Source organism: Bicyclus anynana, chromosome 5 (genome assembly GCF_947172395.1).
Source record: "Bicyclus anynana chromosome 5, ilBicAnyn1.1, whole genome shotgun sequence".
Classification (NCBI taxonomy): Eukaryota; Metazoa; Arthropoda; class Insecta; order Lepidoptera; family Nymphalidae; genus Bicyclus; species Bicyclus anynana.
Genome location: NC_069087.1, coordinates 10,169,010 through 10,187,168, shown reverse-complemented (window position 1 = coordinate 10,187,168; position 18,159 = coordinate 10,169,010). Strand labels below are relative to the sequence as shown.

Below are 18,159 nucleotides of genomic sequence, written 5' to 3'. Positions count from 1 at the left end.
TAGGTAGTATGGATAAGATAAGTAATATGGGTAGGAAGGTAGGTAAGTAGGAAGATAGAGTAAAATCATGCCATGCCTGTATTTCTGATTTTAAGTACTTTATTAAATCAACGCAGACAAAACAAATCCAATAGAATCAATGAAACTGGTGTGAAAACGAATCCAGAATATAAGTAAAAGCTAAGGGAAATTAGCAATACTTACATTAGCATTAACTCGTACAACACATAAATGAAGTGTGAATATATAAGTAATATTATAATGTACTGTTCGAAGTCACAGCAGTTACGAGGAAGACTTACGAAACTAATAAAGATAAACTTACTATGTATAAAAAACAATTTCTAAATAATGAATACTTAGGTAATAGGTAAGTTATTTCAACGTTTATGAAGGTATACAGAGAAAAAACAAAAGGTCAGAATTTCAAGTTGTAACAATCAAAGTGTCAGAAATAAAATTAGCCTATAACTACACAGTAATTCTGCATTGATTCCATTTTTTTATTAGGTAACTCGATTAACATTTTTTAAACTCTGCTTATTGTAATAAATAGTTATCCCGTATTGCTCCTGACTTATGGAAAGGCTTTACTTATTATTTCTCTTTCTGAATTTATAATTTAACACACATAAATCATACATCTTACAAGTTACATCTACTTTTGTAGATTAATGTAGGATATTTGACATAAGTACTTATAAATATAACCAACTTTTACAGTGCAAATGCACAGATAATCTGAAAAACATTGATTAAAATTATAATACTCCCTACCAGCAGCATTATATTATTTACTTTAATAATTATGCTGGTGAGTTAAATTAAATTGTACCTACTATCCTCCATATTATTTCGTAGATTTTCCAAACAGGAACCCAGGAGTGTCAACGCGTGAGTGGACTTGCACTCGGCACGTTAAACGCCTCTCATCTGGGATCGGCATTATCAAACACAGTGTGATTGTGTTGAGGTGACCACTGACCAGTAATAAAACTACCTATAGCAAGTTGTACAATGATCGAGTCATTATATACGAAGTAGGTACAATTAAATTTGATGTCTCGTGATGTGACTGTGACATACGTACGTATGGTTTTCGTTTCGTTTTATGTTTCTACACCTTGAACGTTCTATGAATATTAAACTAGACTCCGCGCCACGAAACAAGTCCCGTAGACGCGGCGATAGTGTCCTGCTGGCGCTCACCCGCTCATTGTCATTTGGTAATGGCGGTCATAATGTCATTTGTGCGCTGTCAATTTTTAACCGACTTCAAAAAGGATAAGGTTCTCAAGTTCATTGGTAGGTATATATTTTTTAGTTAAGGTTTAGTAGCGCGGAGTCTAAGCAAATATGAATAGAATAAGTCCGTATAAGTTTAATCCAATGGATATGTCAAATATCCTTTCGTACTCACTATACATATTGGAAGTATATTTTATATTGGAACCAAACCATTTATTTTTCATTAATTAGCATTAGCACCTTGTTTATTTGATCCTATTGAAGGCCTTGGTATTGTAATAATAATTATATAATGTTAAACCATGATTATTAAGCACACACATTAAGATGGATGATTCACAAGAAAATGTACCGAGTGCACTTCGTTCGTTTCATAATTTACAAAGAGCATAAAAATACTAATTTATTGCAGGAATTAATTTAAGTGTTGGTGCGAGTTCGGCTTGAAGATAAGAGCCTGTGGTCACAAATTTTAAAAGAGGAATGCCCACCGGCCAATATAACGTCGGAACCCAGTTATGGGGTATACCTGGGTGCCGACGTTGTATTATATTAATCGTTTATAAGTATTATAAGGTGATGATAAATAAGGATCTAATTAAATAATTGGCTTAGTAAAAGTAAGTTACTAAAAGGATTTTTTTTTATCACTCTTCTTGCTCAACATGTTCGCTAGTGTACCAAAAAGGTAATACACTTGAAGCTGTTCATTCTTTTATTCTGTTGCCAACAAGCTTAACAAACAAGAGAACGAACAAACAAACCAAAAAAAGTCTTCAAAAAATGTCGTACTACTCAGGCTGTATGGTAAACGATCTCTGCTTGTTTGTTGTTGACAAATTAAAGATGTCGTTAAACGTTGTGGCAAACTTTGTTGATTAATTAATGATTTCTTCGTTAAAGTAGAATAGGGATGATGACAGTTTTTTTTAATTGTATACAAATTAAGAGTATTCTAATAGTAAAGCAAATTTTGTAAAAGTACAGGGTATCTGCGATCATTACTTTCGGAGCTACAGGGATTCATAAGGTCAGATTTGTGGCACTGCCACGGATCCCTGAAAAAACGCTCCACAAAATGGTACGAATTAATGACGTCGTAGGTACATAATGATCGTTAGATTTAATTGGGCGTTCAAACAAAATAACTAATAAATATCTTTGTTATTTGTGCGTTTATGTTTATAGTTCATATATTAAAAATTGTCACATTTAATGTAAGAAAGCCAAAACTTATTTTTTTAGCTTCCTTACATAAACGCACAAATAACAAAGATATTAGTAATTTTGTTTATTTTGTATATTTTCATCTAATTACGATAAAAGATTTTTAATAGATTTTGATATTTTACAATCTTATTTATTTTGCAAATATCCCGACAGTCTTTGCTTTTTATGTATAGATTAGTTAACATTGACCTTATTTACCCGAATGTGTGTATCATAAAAATCAATATATTCAAACCTAGTCATCATCCCCATTATTAAGATTTTTCTAGATACAAGTAAATTGCCGGGTGGTTAGGGTAGGCCAGGGCCGGGCATGGGCATTCCCTTTTGAATGTTAGCCCGACTAGGAAAAATAAAATACATCGCCTTATTGCGGAATAAAAAGGAACTAATGTACATAATGTGAAAAAGTACTTGTGGCGCCCTCAATCCATGTTTTTTATTTTTCTGGTCAGGTTAAACTAGCCAACACTGTAGTGGCACCGGTGTGTGCACATTCACTCGAATTGACCCATTACATAATTTTTCAATACAAAGTTATGTGGAACCTATTTATTACTAATAGGCGTTTGTTAATAAAAGCCAGCAACGTTCAATCCACTTTAAAATTGATAACACGTCCGAAAAAAGAATAGCGCCTTCACTATCATAATTAAATGCTGGCGAGCGGTCGCCTCTGTGTTACCAGTTATAAATACAATAATTTATTTTCGACCATAGTCAAGTCAGTCAATTATTATCATAGTATTGCTAAAGAAGCATCTGGCATACCAATACACGAGTATATTAGGGATTGAAATAAAGGCAAAAGACCCATGTTCTCTTAGGATTAGTTGCCAGCAATGTTTAATAATAATTGTTTGATTGATGAATCGGCTTCTCCATTCAAATATTAACTCTCGCACACGTCATTCGATGTTGCCCTCCTCGCCCTATGAGGGTTCTACATACCATGCCCTAATAAAAAAATACGAATATAGATGTTTAGACAGAGTCTAACTGCAAAACCATAAACAAATTGGTGGATAACTACTTTTTTTTGCATTGAAATGGGATAAAATGTAATGTGAAGGTATTTAGTCAAAATAAATTATAATTATACTGTAATTTTTCAAACATAGCTGATTTAGTAAAATTCAGATACCTAGGTATATTGCTGGTTTTTAGTCTAAAATGTATCTTAATATTCATATATTATGAGTAAATGAAATGTTATAAGCATAAATATTTTGTTTAAATGATTATTAAAATCATAATTATCTACAATATAGACATTCAGTTTCTATTTAGGCATACAAATAAGTAAATAACAAATCCACTGACTGATTGGACAAATTCTAGTCATTTAAATTGACATAAGAAATATTTTCTATACACAATCCTAGTCAAAATATTACATTTTAAATGTCATATTATATTAAATAAAATCTGCATATTAAATATAAATATGCGATAATTCAATATTTTTGTTATTAACTTACTATACACACTAATTGGTGAGGCACTCCATTAATATACAACTCAGAATTAAATTTTATTTTTTTCTTTCAAAGAATCACAACAAACAAATCAAATTAGTTTTACAATAACTTTGCAGCAAATAGTTAAAATATTTATTGACATTTTATATTCTATTTTATTAAATACATGCTGAAAGTTATTTACAGTCTTAAAAATTTGTACCAACATCATTTCTGTTCTACATAATGTACATGCATATTATTATATAATTATGCCAGTGGATTTACTATATCTACTACTAGATTACCCATCCAAAGAACAATTCCACATTGCTTAGTCACAAAAATATCTAGCCATTTATTTTGTCAAAATAGACATTTACCATAAATTTGCACATATCCTGGGGAAACACACATAATAAATTTATAATAATCAACATTATTTGATAAACAATGATAACAATCAATAGACCTCTATCTTTCTCTATACAAGTATGATTTTTCAACAATCTGTTGTACAAACACATAGGTACATAATAAGCACAGTACACTTAATCTATTAAAGTTAAAATTTATTTGGGGTGTAAGATTTAGAGATACATGTAGTTATGTATGTAAGTAATAGATTTTCTTTCACCTGTAAGTAAAGATGTAAGTTTTGAGATTTAAGACTTACTAAAATGATCTTTCATCTTAGTAATTCATATTGGTAATTTTGGACCTAAATAAAGATATTTTCACAGTAATGATTTGGTCATTATGTCACATAAAGCATACATAAAACTTTTATATTACAAACTCACTTGTTTCTACATCAGAAATAATTAAGTATGTCTTCCTGTCTGGGCCTTTTCAAGCCATACTTTAAGATTTAATTTAAGATCTTCATCATGTGTGGACTACCATGTAGTATCATGTAGTATGGCACATAATATGATGGGAACCTAAGAAGAGGCCCTTTACCTTACTTACCCTTCGAAACACCATAGAGTTTATAATTAGGCTTATAGCTTGACTTTATAAGGTATAAAATTATCTATTATTCACAATCACATACATGTATCTAAAAATTAATATGACAAAAAATAAAAACATCAGAAGTTATAAACACATACTCAAAAATAAACTTAACACTTGAAATATAAATGGATTGCTATGATATTTGTATATAATTTATACCAATTCAATAAAAATTTCCAAAAAGATAATAATATTTAACTTTTGTAGTAAATGGATGCATGCTTGATTATTTATTACAGCAGCTACTGACAATAATCAATTAAAATATCAGCCGTAGGCGGCTTAAAACAACAGATGGTGAGTATAATGAATAGTCAAAACTTGATGCTGATATTATTACTAGATTTTGTTGAAGTCAGAAAACGTTCAAGTGATTTTTGATTAAATATAAATATAGCCAAACAACAGCTCAAATTCAGTGTTAAAGTACTGTAAAGCAAAAAATATTGCAATTTTAGTTTTTTAAATAGTTAGTGGGTTAAATATTATTTACAGTCAATTTTATTAAAGAAAAGCACACCAACAATAATATATTACATATACACCTTGCTACTGCTTCAAATGTATCCAAACATTTAACAGCATAATATTGAAATAATATTAAAAAAAAACAACAAAACACAAGCAATTCATAATAAATTAATAACATCAGTAGCAAACCACTCTTCACCAACAGAACAACCCATTTGTATTATAGGTTAAGACAAATAATTATCTAATTGTTGCTACAATCACAGAGATTATTGTGAGCTTATCAAATCAGACACTGGATCAAACAGAATGCCCTTGGGATTGGTGTCTCTGGCCCCACTGACTAGAAGGTCCCTGTGCAGAATTACCTTGTTGCATCCATGAAAGAAAGTTTGGGGGAGCAGGGGGAGCAGACGACGCTGGGCCTGCAAAAGCTCCTTGTTCAGAGCCTCCTGAAGGTATGTTGTTAATCAAACCCCAACCAGCTTGGTTTAAAGCTGCTGCCACTAGTGCCTGGTTCACTGGCAAGCCTCCCATGCCGAGAGGCATACTGCCACCTTGCCCCTGACCACCTCCACCTGCCACAGCTGATTGGCCGTGTTGTCCAGATAAGCTCAACGCTTGCATATTTACCATATCCATATTACGGCTACTCCACGAGTTATTATTTGTAGCATTGTGAGGGTGTCCCTCTTCATAGTTTCTGCTTGGTAAATTCCGTTGGTTAGAGCCACTTTTGTTTTGCTTTGGAGATGCATTTGACACATTAACTGACACTCCTTTTATGATATGATCTTGGCCACATAAATTTTGTGCAACTTCAGGATCCAAAAATGTTATGAAGCTGAAAGCCCTAAAAGGCTTTGGAATAAAAACATCAGTGACCTCTCCAAATTGTGAGAAATATTCTCTTAAATCATTGGCTGACAGGTCTTCTGTACAGCGTCCAACAAAAACTTTACAAGGCATAGAGTTAAGAGACCCTTCTTTGGAGTTGGGTATCCGCACATCGCACCAACGGCCATCTATCATATGTCTTTGCGCTAACACTCTCATTTGAGTTGTATATGATGAAAATCGGATGAAAGCAAAACCTTTAGACATGCCAGTTTTGGGGTCGCGCTTAAGCTGGGCCATCAATACCTCGCCAAACTTCTCAAAGTACTCACGTACAGTCTGTTCAGTTGCTTTCCAAGGCAATCCCAAAACGATTAAATCAGAGCACAGATTATCATTACGTTTACTTTTCAACGACGAAGTTTCTGAATGTTCACCAACTCTTCGTTTGTTTTCTTTTGGAAAACTGCAAATGTAGAGATGATTACCCCAACCTTCTGGAGGTGGGAAAAGCCTGCCATCTCTTAATCTAATGCCTCTAAACGTTTTCGTTTCGGGATGTCGATACTTGAGCCCACAACAGCTGGGAAATTGCGCGGATACTGTGGTTAACATCAACGTACCATCTTCTTCGATTGGAAGTTCTATGGGTTCTTCATTTTCATCTTCAGCCACGGGCAAGTACTCGAAGGACATTATTTCTTAGTCATGAACGATATTAAAATATATACAATAAAAATAAACACAGATACTTTCACTTAAATAATAATTCTGTACAATTTTTATACCTTAAAAATATAAAATACGTCAGCTACGGGTTAGCTAGAACCCATTGCAAATCTGATGGATAAAATTGTTGAAAACATACGTAACACAAGTAATTTTGATCATTTAATTACGTTTACACATTGATCGCCATATAAATTAAAGTATCAAACGTTGTTTTGCGTACTACAACGGTAAACGACAACTTTCTAAAATTGACATTTTTTTTCTAGAGTTACCATACTAAAAAAAGATTGATGAATTAAAATTATTATGTAATAATTCTACCACAGATAATTTTTTTACCATACAGCGTAGACAGAGAACAGGGTCATATTTTAGAAGATATTTATGCTGCAAAAGCCGTAGTTAACGGAAATGTGAAAATATAATCTTTCTAGGATAAACAAGTAAAGTTTGTAATTAGGATTTGAAAAACAGTGAAAATATCCAGAAATAACAAAAGAAATTCGTAAATAGTACGAAATAATTAAAATTTGCGTGATTAACCACCGAAATTAAGTAGGTAAGTTAATTGCATCCAGAATAGGCATTTTCCGTGCGTTACAAACATTTTCAATTTAATCGGATTATCTGCATTTTAGGGTTACCAAATGTGCTACATTTATTTGTTCCCTAAAATTAGGGAAAATTACCATTTTTCAAAATTTATATTATAATAGAAGTTACTACTAATAAAATACCTGGGAAGTATGTTAGAATAGTGAAAGAAATGTATAGAGATGCATGCACGAGCATACGGTCAGAAGCTGGTGTTACTGACAAGTTTCAAGTGGAGGTGGGCTTACACCAAGGATCGGCTTTAAGCCCCTATTTGTTTCTCCTAGTAAATACAGGAAGAAGCACCTTGGTGTATGCTGTTCGCCGATGATATTGTACTTTTCGGAGAAAACGCATCTGAGGTACAGAGCAGACTGGGAAAATGGCAGACGAAATTGGAAAGTGTTGGTCTACAAATCAGTCAAACGAAAACTGAATATGAATGCGGGATGGATGAAATGGCGACAGGTCTCAGGTGTACTATGTGACCCGCGAATGCCTCATAGACTTAAGGGTAAAATATACAAAACGGTTGTAAGACCTGTCGTGCTGTATGGATCAGAATGTTGTGAAAATGAATGTGAAAGGGATGGATAGTAAACGAATGCATGTGAACGAAATGCGTATGTTGAGATGGATGTGTGGTGTGACAAGAATAGATAAAAATAAGGAAGGAAGTCTGAAGGTGGCGCCAGTGACAGAAAAATTGAGGAGTAAAAGGTTAGCTTGGTATGGACATGTAATACGTAGAGAGGAAAGTCATATTACTAGAAAAATGTAAGTTACTTAAGTGGGATAAGGGTAAGGAGATGATGAATAGAAGTTACTACTAATATTTTTCATTGCTTAAGTAGAAACTTATATTTTTATAGCTTTAAATTGTTTTAAAAGTTTTGTAATAAAATAGTACTATAGGCATTATATAAAGTGATTGTAACCTACTATTTATATTGTGAGTTGTATGATTAACACGGCTGCGTTTGTTTATTTTCCAGATTTCCACGTTATGAAAATTTATAAAATATATGGACAAAAGCGACAGGACGAGAGAGTTGGAGCACAACTAAGTACAGGCATTTGCTCAAAGCATTTTGAGCAGACTTGCTTTTGAAAAACTAAGAGCTGTATGTGCTTGAATAAAAATCCATGTCAACCAAACAATGGTGATCAATTCTTTTTTTTAATTTTGACCAACAATCCCGTTCCCCTCCAACTCGTCGGGAAAGACTGTATTAGAAGTGGGTACAACAATACTGAGGCGCCATCTGCGATTAGCTTTTACCGGCCAACCCTATTATCTTTTATTTAATCGGCTTAAAAGAATTGTAATAGTTGTATTTAAATCCTTTATTATTGAACTATTTTTTATGAAGTATCCAACAATGGGGATTTCCAGGTTAAGTGTGACCGACTTATTTACCTATTTGCCCACAAAGAAAGGAGTTATTTGTGGGGAATTAGGTAAATAAATAGTGGCAATGCTGAGAAGTCACAGAAAATGACTAATTTGCGCTACGCACCTACGGAAATCCACAGATTATTGTTAAAGTCCTACTCTACTTTAAGGTACCTTATTTGTATCTACGGAAATCGGAACGGAATAATACAAACGTAATTTCATGCATTGTTTTCATTTTTATTTTTTGATAAATTAACTTAAATTACCATCGTGAAGCAATTTCATTAAAGTCAATATTATTAGCAGTTAACTAAACGGTTAAAAAATGTGATATTTGTTTATAAAGAAATTAAATATAACCAACACGATGTATGTAAGAAACTGAAAATGCTTGAATATTTAGCAATAATGTTTGCGGTTTAATTAAGCTATCAATATTTTATGCAATTTTTCCTGTGATATTGATATGGATGATGACTGTAAAGATTATAGAAAAAACAAGCCACAACAAAAGCTGTATAAACCTGGTAGTGGCCCTCTAAGACGATCTAGGTATGGTATAGATGCCAGAATGGACTCTTATGAATTAGATAATGGTTCTAGAGGAAGAGAGCATAGTCATTTTGGATCTCAACTATCTGTGAATGGTGAAGATGTCAATGCCTCTGGTAAAGATACTACAAATAGTCGACATAGAAAGCCTGAACAACAACTGTACGTACCAAGGTCAGAATATTCAAGTTACGATATTGACAAAGAGCCAAAATCATCTTTCAAGAGTGACAGTTCTGGTCAATATAGCAATAGACGAATGACCAGTAAACATGATAATGGTTCTACAACAGGATACCAGTCTAGGAATGTCCCAGGTAGAGATTTTCACCAAAAAGAAAGCTCTAGTAATGACCACCACCCTTCTAATAATAGACATCAGAGGCAGGGTTCAGAGGCTAGGTCAATATCACCCACTCACCAAAACTTAGAGAGAAACAGAGACAGTAGGAGTATGGAAACATGGGCAGGACGAAATAAATCAGGATCTGGTGCCAAGCCACCCTCTGGTCGAAGAAATTCTGCTGGTTTTCCCTCAGATTCTCGATCAAAGCATATTGTTAATATAGACAATTTACCGCCTAGGTTTAGAAAAAAATATAATTTAGAGCAATCGGGACATCAGAGCTTTGATAGTGTAGACCAGTTAAACAAAGATAGATATGTTCACAATGATATGACACAGTCTGCCCATAGTCCAGGCCAGATCCATAGCCCCAACAATGCAAACTGGTCTCAAACTTTACCTTCCAGAGGAAGGGGACGTTTAAGGGATTATGAAAACTTTGATAGAGAGAAGTTTGTATCAACATATTTAAAAAGTTATGAATTACAAAATTCAAGAAGGTCTACTCCAAGTAGCTCTTATATGAATCTATATGAACCTAACATTATAGATAATAAAAGTGCATGTGAAAAACCAGACTCACTTGTAAGTGATTATGAAAATCAAAAGAATTTATATGACAGTGGTAAGTTGATTAACTAACTAAACTAAAGTTTTAAAAGGCTATTTTTGTTAAATATCTTCAAGGTTATTGTTGTCATTGTAAAGATCAACATTAGTAACTTGATTCAAATATTAGAATAAACGCCTGTGCTCAGCAAGCTTAGGATGGATTAATGATATATCTTGTAGGACAAATTGTAGGTGTACTCATGTGATTTATATAATCTATTAGCAGAATCAAGTAACTTTAACTGTAGATGTAGGTTTTTTAAGTACCCATTGAAAGTGTTTGAAATTAATTATCTCTCAATTAATCTCTCTGAAGATATTTTACTGTAACATTAAGATAAATATAAACAAAATTTTATTTTTACTTAGACCTTGCCTTCATAATCAAAGCTGTAGGCAGAAGCAAATAATGCAAATGGTTTTTAGCAAATAAATTAATTCTTATCTTCTTATATTAAATATATAATTTAAATGTGTGATTAATAATTGTTGTGTCTATTTCAAGCCTCAAGAAATGGAATTAGTAAATCAAGTGCAATCAAATATGAAATAGAAAATAGTATTGAGAGCAATGAAAATGAAAATGATGCAGATGTTATTTCACATATATCAGCAAATCTTTCAGATATGACAAACTTGGTAAGTTAATCTTGTCACTATGTGTATTAGATCTAGTATTTATTCAAACAAGGTGCAAAAATATATATATATATATATATGGATATTGTGCCTCTACTCATCAGCATTTGAGATGAATTGTTAAATAAGCTCACAAATATGTAATGGGTGGTATTTTTCAAAAATAATAATATGTACTCTAATGTTCAAAAAATCCTGAAACTGCTGCAGATGTTTTCATCTAGATATTTCAAGTTATACTACAGCCTACTTAATGTGTACTGTTTACCAACAAACAAATTAGAAATTAAGCATGCATGTCATTTCATAACTTATTTATTTGAAATTATATATTGTTTGTTTATAAAGTTTTATTGATAATATATCTACGTTCTAGTTCTAAGCTTATTATTCAAATTTACTTTCTATAATTTAAGAATAAGTTAGTTATTATTAGGTGTGTAATGACTAGAGATTTATACCCTCTTTTTTAAATTTGTTTGTTGGTAAACAGCACACATAAAGTAGGGCTGTAGTATAAGTAGCAAGTATGTGGTAACAGACCATGTATTATAGAATAACGGAAAGTATCCATTCTGGATTTTCAATCCATGTTGAATTAAAGTCCCACTACAAGTAAAAGTGAGCAACTCCTCTGGAATTAATTGGAGCTTAGGCACACTACATGGATACAGAGCAGGTTGGTGGGTCTAGGCTGATCATTCTTTGTAGGATTCATTATCACATATTAGTGATAACTTATTATAAGTGCTTGATAATGAACTATAAGTGTTTTTCTTTTGTATTTACACATTATTATTAAGTACTTATGTGTAATTGACTGAATGTGTTGTTATTTCCAATGGTTTATTATAGGATTGGAATGAAGAGGTTGAAAAAAACATTAAATTTGATGAAGTCTGTGATACATCTACATCGTTTTCTCAAAGCCTTAAATCAAGTCAAACTCAAGAGGTCAAACCAAATGAGTCCCGTGAATCTAAGACTACTGCAAGGTCACGTAGGAGAGATAGAAGGTATTGTTTTTACAGTGAAACTTATTTACAGTAAAAACTCAATTATCTTGTATTCAATAATACACATTCATAAATTATATATCACAAAGATAAATGACAGGAGAAGATTGCTGTCTCATTGGTCAGTGTTTAGATTATGATACTTTGGTTCAAGAAGAAATAACATAGCATCGGAATGGCTTGATCTACAGTGTTGTGTTAGATATCGAGACATAAGGATAAATTAGAGACTCATACTGTTGAGTTATAAAAATATTCTTTTGCATTTGCTGTATAATTCTTTTTTAACTGATTTGAAAATAAAGGAGGAGGTATTCAATTCGACGCGTATGTTTTTTGTTATTTAATATCTGTTACCTCATAACTTACATTTATTAACCAATTTTTAAACTTAATTTTTTGTTTGAAAGAGTATACTTCTAGATTGGTCCCATTTAATTTTCATGAATATTGGTACAGTAATTTGTAGTTAAAATGAAAACAACGACATTTTGTCCGTACTGTTGCTTACGCTCACTAAGCTCTCACACACTCACATGCTAAGACACACTAAAAACAGAAAAATAAAATCTTAACAAAAATTTCAACTGACTTCAAAATCACAAAAACAAACTAAAAAGCGAAAAACATCATCATGTGTTTCTGATCACTTTAAAGGCGATGCCAACACAGTGATGCATTAACTAAAGCCATTTCAACCATAAAGTTCAAGGATTTTCAGACAGTTCTTTCCCGTGGTTATTTCGGAAACAGCTTTAATTAATACGCCACTGTCTTGGCACCGCCTTTAAATTGATCAGAAGGTAGCACATACAATGTTATTTTTTTGCTTTTTAGTTTATTTTTGTTATTTTGAAGTTGCCACCACACACAGCACATTAATAATAATATAACTTTTAAAGGAGCTCAAGCAGAGGACTTCGAAATTTAGAAAAAAAAGAACGAAACAGAAAGGATAGCAATGTTAGCGTTCAGAATGATGCTGAACACAATAGAAAAGATAGTATTGCCAGTGTACACCATGATACAGCAGCATATGGTCTCAAACAACGAGAGAGAGAACGGCGTGACAGCCACAGAAGTAATCGTTCTTCAACTATTGGTAACAGCAGAGATGATTTGGATCGATGGCGCTCACTACGATCATATAGCCGGGAGCAAAGTTCTGAAAGGTGAGATTTGTCTATCAAAATAATAAATGAAAATTTATATACACTACTAGCGGACGCCCGCGAATTCGTTCGCGTGAAACTCGATGTAAACTTTCAACTACCTCTACCCTATCCCTACCCTACGTTGAAATTTTTCCTGAATTTTCTTTGCTATAAACCTCACGGAGCCCGAGACCTTTCCAACGAATGCAAAACCGTGGAAATCGGTTCGTGCGTTTTGGAGTTATAGCGTCAGGAAGGAAAACCCGACTTATTATTATAGTATAGTAGATGGGGATGATGACTAGGTTTGAATATATTGATTTTTATGATACATTCGGGTAAATAAGGTCAATGTTAATTAATTTATGCATAAAGCAAAGATTGTCTGGATATTTACAAAATAAATAAGAAAATTTCAAAATTTATTAAAAATCTTTTATCGTAGTTAGATGAAAATTCATACAGTTTAGCTTCCTTACATTAAATGTGACGTTTTTGATATGTGAACAAATAACAAAGATATTAGTAATTTTGTTTGAACGCCCATACAAATCTAACGATCATTATGTACCTACGACGGACGTCAATAAATCGTACCAATTTGTATGGGGCGTTTTTTCAGGGATCCGCTGCAGTGCCGCAAATCTGACCCTTTAAATCAAAAAGTAATGATCGCAGATACCCTGTTACTTTTACAAAATTGCTTTACTATTAGCATACTCTTAATTTGTATACAATTTAAAAAACTGTGATCAACCCTATTAGTATTTCGGACAGGTTTTCACACATAATTACCCTTTAAAAATGTTACTTGTATTTAAATTGACACATATGATAAAAGTGTCGCTTACTATAATTTGACAGTCATTTGCGGATTGTTTTAAATGGCTCATTAATATACATTGGATTTAACGAGATTGTGATTTTACACATTATCTTTGTTGTGAATCTGAGTTATTGTATGAGTATACAAGTATGTACACTCCTAATATAATATTCATTTACATTGAATTTTAATAACATGTTGTGATGGTAAAGTATATCATGACATTTAAAATATCTTACTTTATGTTACTGATAGTAATTTTTATCATATTTGTAACATTGTTTTAACATTTAATACATACAAATTTAAACATAATTCATCAGATGATGTTTTTAGAAATAATTGTTTTAAAAAATTATACTGTGTAATGTTAGGCTCAAAGGCTTTTGATGCCACATGGTTCCAACACCATGTGGCATTAAAAGCATAAAACCTTGTGACGGCCTCCGTTGCGCAGTGGTATGCGCGGTGGATTTACAAAATGGAGGTCCTGGGTTCATCCCCTGGCTGGGCTGCTTGAGATTTTCTTAATTGGTTCAGGTCTGGTTGGTGGGAGGCTCCAGCCGTGGCTAATTACCACCCTACCGGCACAGACTAACCGCCAAGCGATTTAGCGTTCTGGTACGATGTCATGTAGAAACAGAAAAGGGGTGTGGATTTTCATCCTCCTAAAAAGTTAGCCCGCTTCCATCTTAGACTGCATCATCACTTACCATCAGGTGAGATTGTAGTCAAGGGCTAACTTGTAAAGAATAAAAAAAAAACTTTTCGAAGTCGTTAAATAAACTATGTATTTTGATTTTTGCAGGAGGATAGTGTCTCAGTGCAACAGCAGGGACACGTCCACTAGTCGTGTTGGATGTTCTAAAGATAGTGATGGATTTAAGATGCCTACATCTGTCAGTAAAGCTGCCACATGGTCTTCTGCTGCACAGGTATTTCATTTATGCATGCAAAGTCTCAGCCCAGTTGGTTTAAAATTGCCAAAGTATCATACAAACTTTCATACCCTATTTTTTCCTCTTGTGGGTAGAATTTTATAAATCCTTTCTTAGCGGATGCCTACGTCATAACATCTACAAACAAACTATTCGTGCCATTTTTTTTTTTTGGCCGGCACTTTCAAAAAGGGCCCAAAATGAATGATCTCCTTTCAGCCTGATCCGTTCAGTGGTTTGGGCTGTGCGTTGGTAGATCACTATGTCAGTCAGTCACCTTTGAGTTATCTATAGTAATATTATAAAGCTGAAGAGTTTGTTTGTTTGATTGAACGCGCTAATCTCAGGAACTACTAGTCTGATTTGAAAAATGTATTGTGATAGGTAGCCCCAGTAAATCCAGTGATAGGTAGCCCATTTATCGAGAAAGGCTATAGGCTATATATTACCCACGCGGGAACCGAAACCGTGCGGCCATAGCTAGTATAGGTATATTTAGAATAAGGTTTACACCAAAAGTTATTGTGCCCTGAGGTTAGACTGATATTGTATTGTTTTAATTGTGAAATACAGATAGATGTGAGATACAGAAAAGATTTTTGAAATCTGATTGATAACTTTCTCAATCTCAAAATCTTAATCAAAATTTCAGTCTCTGGGAGTGAAATGTTGCTAATTTTAATATTTATCTGTCTACTGGACCAATTTTGAAAATTCTTTCACCAATAGAAAGCTACGTTATTTGTGAGAGTCATAAGCTGTATTCCCACTAGAACAGGAACTACGCGGATAATGCCGCGGATTATTCAGAAGATTATTTCATTCAAAATATGTAAAAAATTAACCGCGCTCGTGGCTCGATAACAGACATAAACATAACTAAATAACAGAAATTTTATTTCGTAACTTTGGAACCGTCCCATTCCTTAACGTTACGCTCAAATGGTCAGATTTTCGAAATGCAATCTTATCTTAATCTCACGTGCGGGTTGAGTATTTCTGAAGTTAGTTTTTTTTTACTTGCCCTAAACGGACCCACCAATGATAAGGGCTCATACTTGGTGGAATTACTGAACAACGTGCAAGGTATACTCCCTTACGTTCATTTGCCGCGCTCGAGTAACGGCAAGAATCCCCTCTTCGGCTCCCCTACTATACGCATTGGTACAAATTACAATAAACATAATATACCAACCAGAATACCAGCGTTATAGGTACTGATGTACTCACAACAAATTTTAGCTGAGTTAGGTCCATTTATTTGGCACAACATATTTTCTATATATAGTATATATGTACTAGCGGACCCGGTCAAGCTTCGTTTTGACATAAGTGCACTTATTCTCTATCCCTACTTCTATACCACTACCCCTACCCTACCCCTACCCTACCCCTACCCTACCCCTACCCCTACCCTACCCTACCCCTACCCTACCCCTACCCTACCCCTACCCTACCCCTACCCTATACCTACCCTACCCTACCCCTACCGCTTGACTCTTAAACGTTTGTATGGGAAATAGAAAAGGGCAGTTTTTAGGGTTTTCGCGGAAATTATTTGATTTTTTCTCACCTTTTAAACCTTCCCTATATCACCACGAACATTTCAAGACCAAGATAAGATAAATCCGTTAAGCCGTTCTCGAGTTTTAGTAAGACTAACGAACAGCAATTCATTTTTATATATATAGATTAGTTTTAAGTTATTATGTAGTTATGTATTGTGCTAACAAATAAATGATTTCTATTCTATTCTATTCTATATTTGTCTGCAGAAGAAAGGGGACCCGCGGTGGAATGGTGGGCGTACGTCGAGTATAGAGCGCCGGCAGTCGCCCACGCCCAGCGTGGTGAGCGGCGAGGCGGGCGAGGGCGCGGCGGGCGGCGCGGGCGGCGCGCGGCGCTCCCGCAAGCGCGCGGGCCGGCGGCGCCGCAACGCTGAGAACGTGCAGCCGGCGCCGCAGCCCGCGGGCGCCACGCCCGCGCCCACCAACGTCAACTGGCGGGACGAGATCTTGGAGTCCAAGAAACACCATCACGGCGATCGGTATGAACTACTAAGATTCCATTTGTATGACGCAGCCCAGACGGCCTCCGTGGCGCAGTGGTATGCGCGGTGGATTTACAAAACGGAGGTCCTGGGTTCGATACCCGGCTGGACAGATTGAGATTTTCTTAATTTGTCTAGGTCTGGCTGGTGGGAGGCTTCGGGCGTGGCTAGTTACCACCCTACCGGCAAGGACGTACCGCCAAGCGATTTAGCGTTCCGGTAAGATGCCGTGTAGAAACCGAAAGGAGTGTGGATTTTCATCCTCCTCCTAACAAGTTAGCCCGCTTCTATCTTAGACTGCATCATCACTTACCATCAGGTGAGATTGTAGTCAAGGGCTAACTTGTAAAGAATAAAAAAAAAAAAGATGGTGAAATAATTGAAATGTTAACGCAGCTTATAAACTGTCAACATGTCAGATGTTTATGTGTGATTGTGAAAAACACCATAAATAAGAGTATACATCATTGACATCTTATAATAAAAGGACGCACAATCATGTAGAAAATTTCACTTAAAAACTGCCCAATTTTACTCGAGTGCCAAGAAGTTGTGTTTGGCACTCATTGACTGGGGACGTTTATTGGTCGCTGATTGTGCATCCACTTTATAATAGGAGATTGATGGTTTTTACTATGTTATGTATGTTTTAACCTTCTGTGCTTTTTAATTGTAACGAAAAAAAATAATGAAACTTTTCATTGTGTGATTTTAGACAACCAGATGCAACAAATCATAGGAATAGACTGAACAGTGTCTTATCAGAAAAATCTGTGACGGAATCTTCACAACCTGGCTTGTTAATTTTGCCGCAAAGTTCAATATCCAATTTACATAAAGACCAAGGGTACGAAAGTTATCATTTATTTATTTATTATTTCATTTATATTACTAGCGGAAGCTCGTGACTCCGGTCGTTTGAAATTACAAATGAAAATATGTACATCTATACTAATATTGTAAAGAGGAAAGATTTGATTTATTAAGAAATTTCCAAAATAAAAATACAAGTACATATTGTAATAATTCTTATAT

At 34.2% G+C, this 18,159-nt stretch overlaps 2 protein-coding genes across 4 annotated transcripts in view; one reads left to right on the top strand and one right to left on the bottom strand.

Moving 5' to 3' along the window:
* Positions 1–81: 81 nt before the first annotated feature.
* LOC112052800 (TAR DNA-binding protein 43-like) lies at positions 82–7,186 on the bottom strand. Its single transcript, XM_052881490.1, has one exon. The coding sequence runs from the start codon at positions 6,960–6,962 to the stop codon at positions 5,730–5,732; it is 1,233 nt and encodes a 410-aa protein (XP_052737450.1). The 5' UTR covers positions 6,963–7,186; the 3' UTR covers positions 82–5,729.
* Positions 7,187–9,156: 1,970 nt separating this feature from the next.
* LOC112052786 (telomerase-binding protein EST1A) overlaps positions 9,157–18,159 on the top strand; it is a 30,963-nt gene continuing 21,960 nt past the window's right edge. For 2 of the 3 annotated variants that reach the window (XM_052881484.1, XM_052881482.1), the window contains exons 1-7: positions 9,157–10,514; positions 11,007–11,140; positions 11,996–12,156; positions 13,059–13,328; positions 14,945–15,071; positions 16,850–17,121; positions 17,840–17,971. In XM_052881484.1, the coding sequence (XP_052737444.1) occupies positions 9,458–10,514; positions 11,007–11,140; positions 11,996–12,156; positions 13,059–13,328; positions 14,945–15,071; positions 16,850–17,121; positions 17,840–17,971 (2,153 nt within the window). In that variant the 5' untranslated portion in view covers positions 9,157–9,457. The remainder of the gene's footprint in view (positions 10,515–11,006; positions 11,141–11,995; positions 12,157–13,058; positions 13,329–14,944; positions 15,072–16,849; positions 17,122–17,839; positions 17,972–18,159) is intronic. The other variant, XM_052881483.1, reaches the window with a different exon arrangement.

Excerpts from the sequence above, each read along its gene's own strand:
- LOC112052800 (XM_052881490.1), bottom strand. The coding sequence starts at position 6,962 with ATGTCCTTCGAGTACTTGCCCGTGGCTGAAGATGAAAATGAAGAACCC.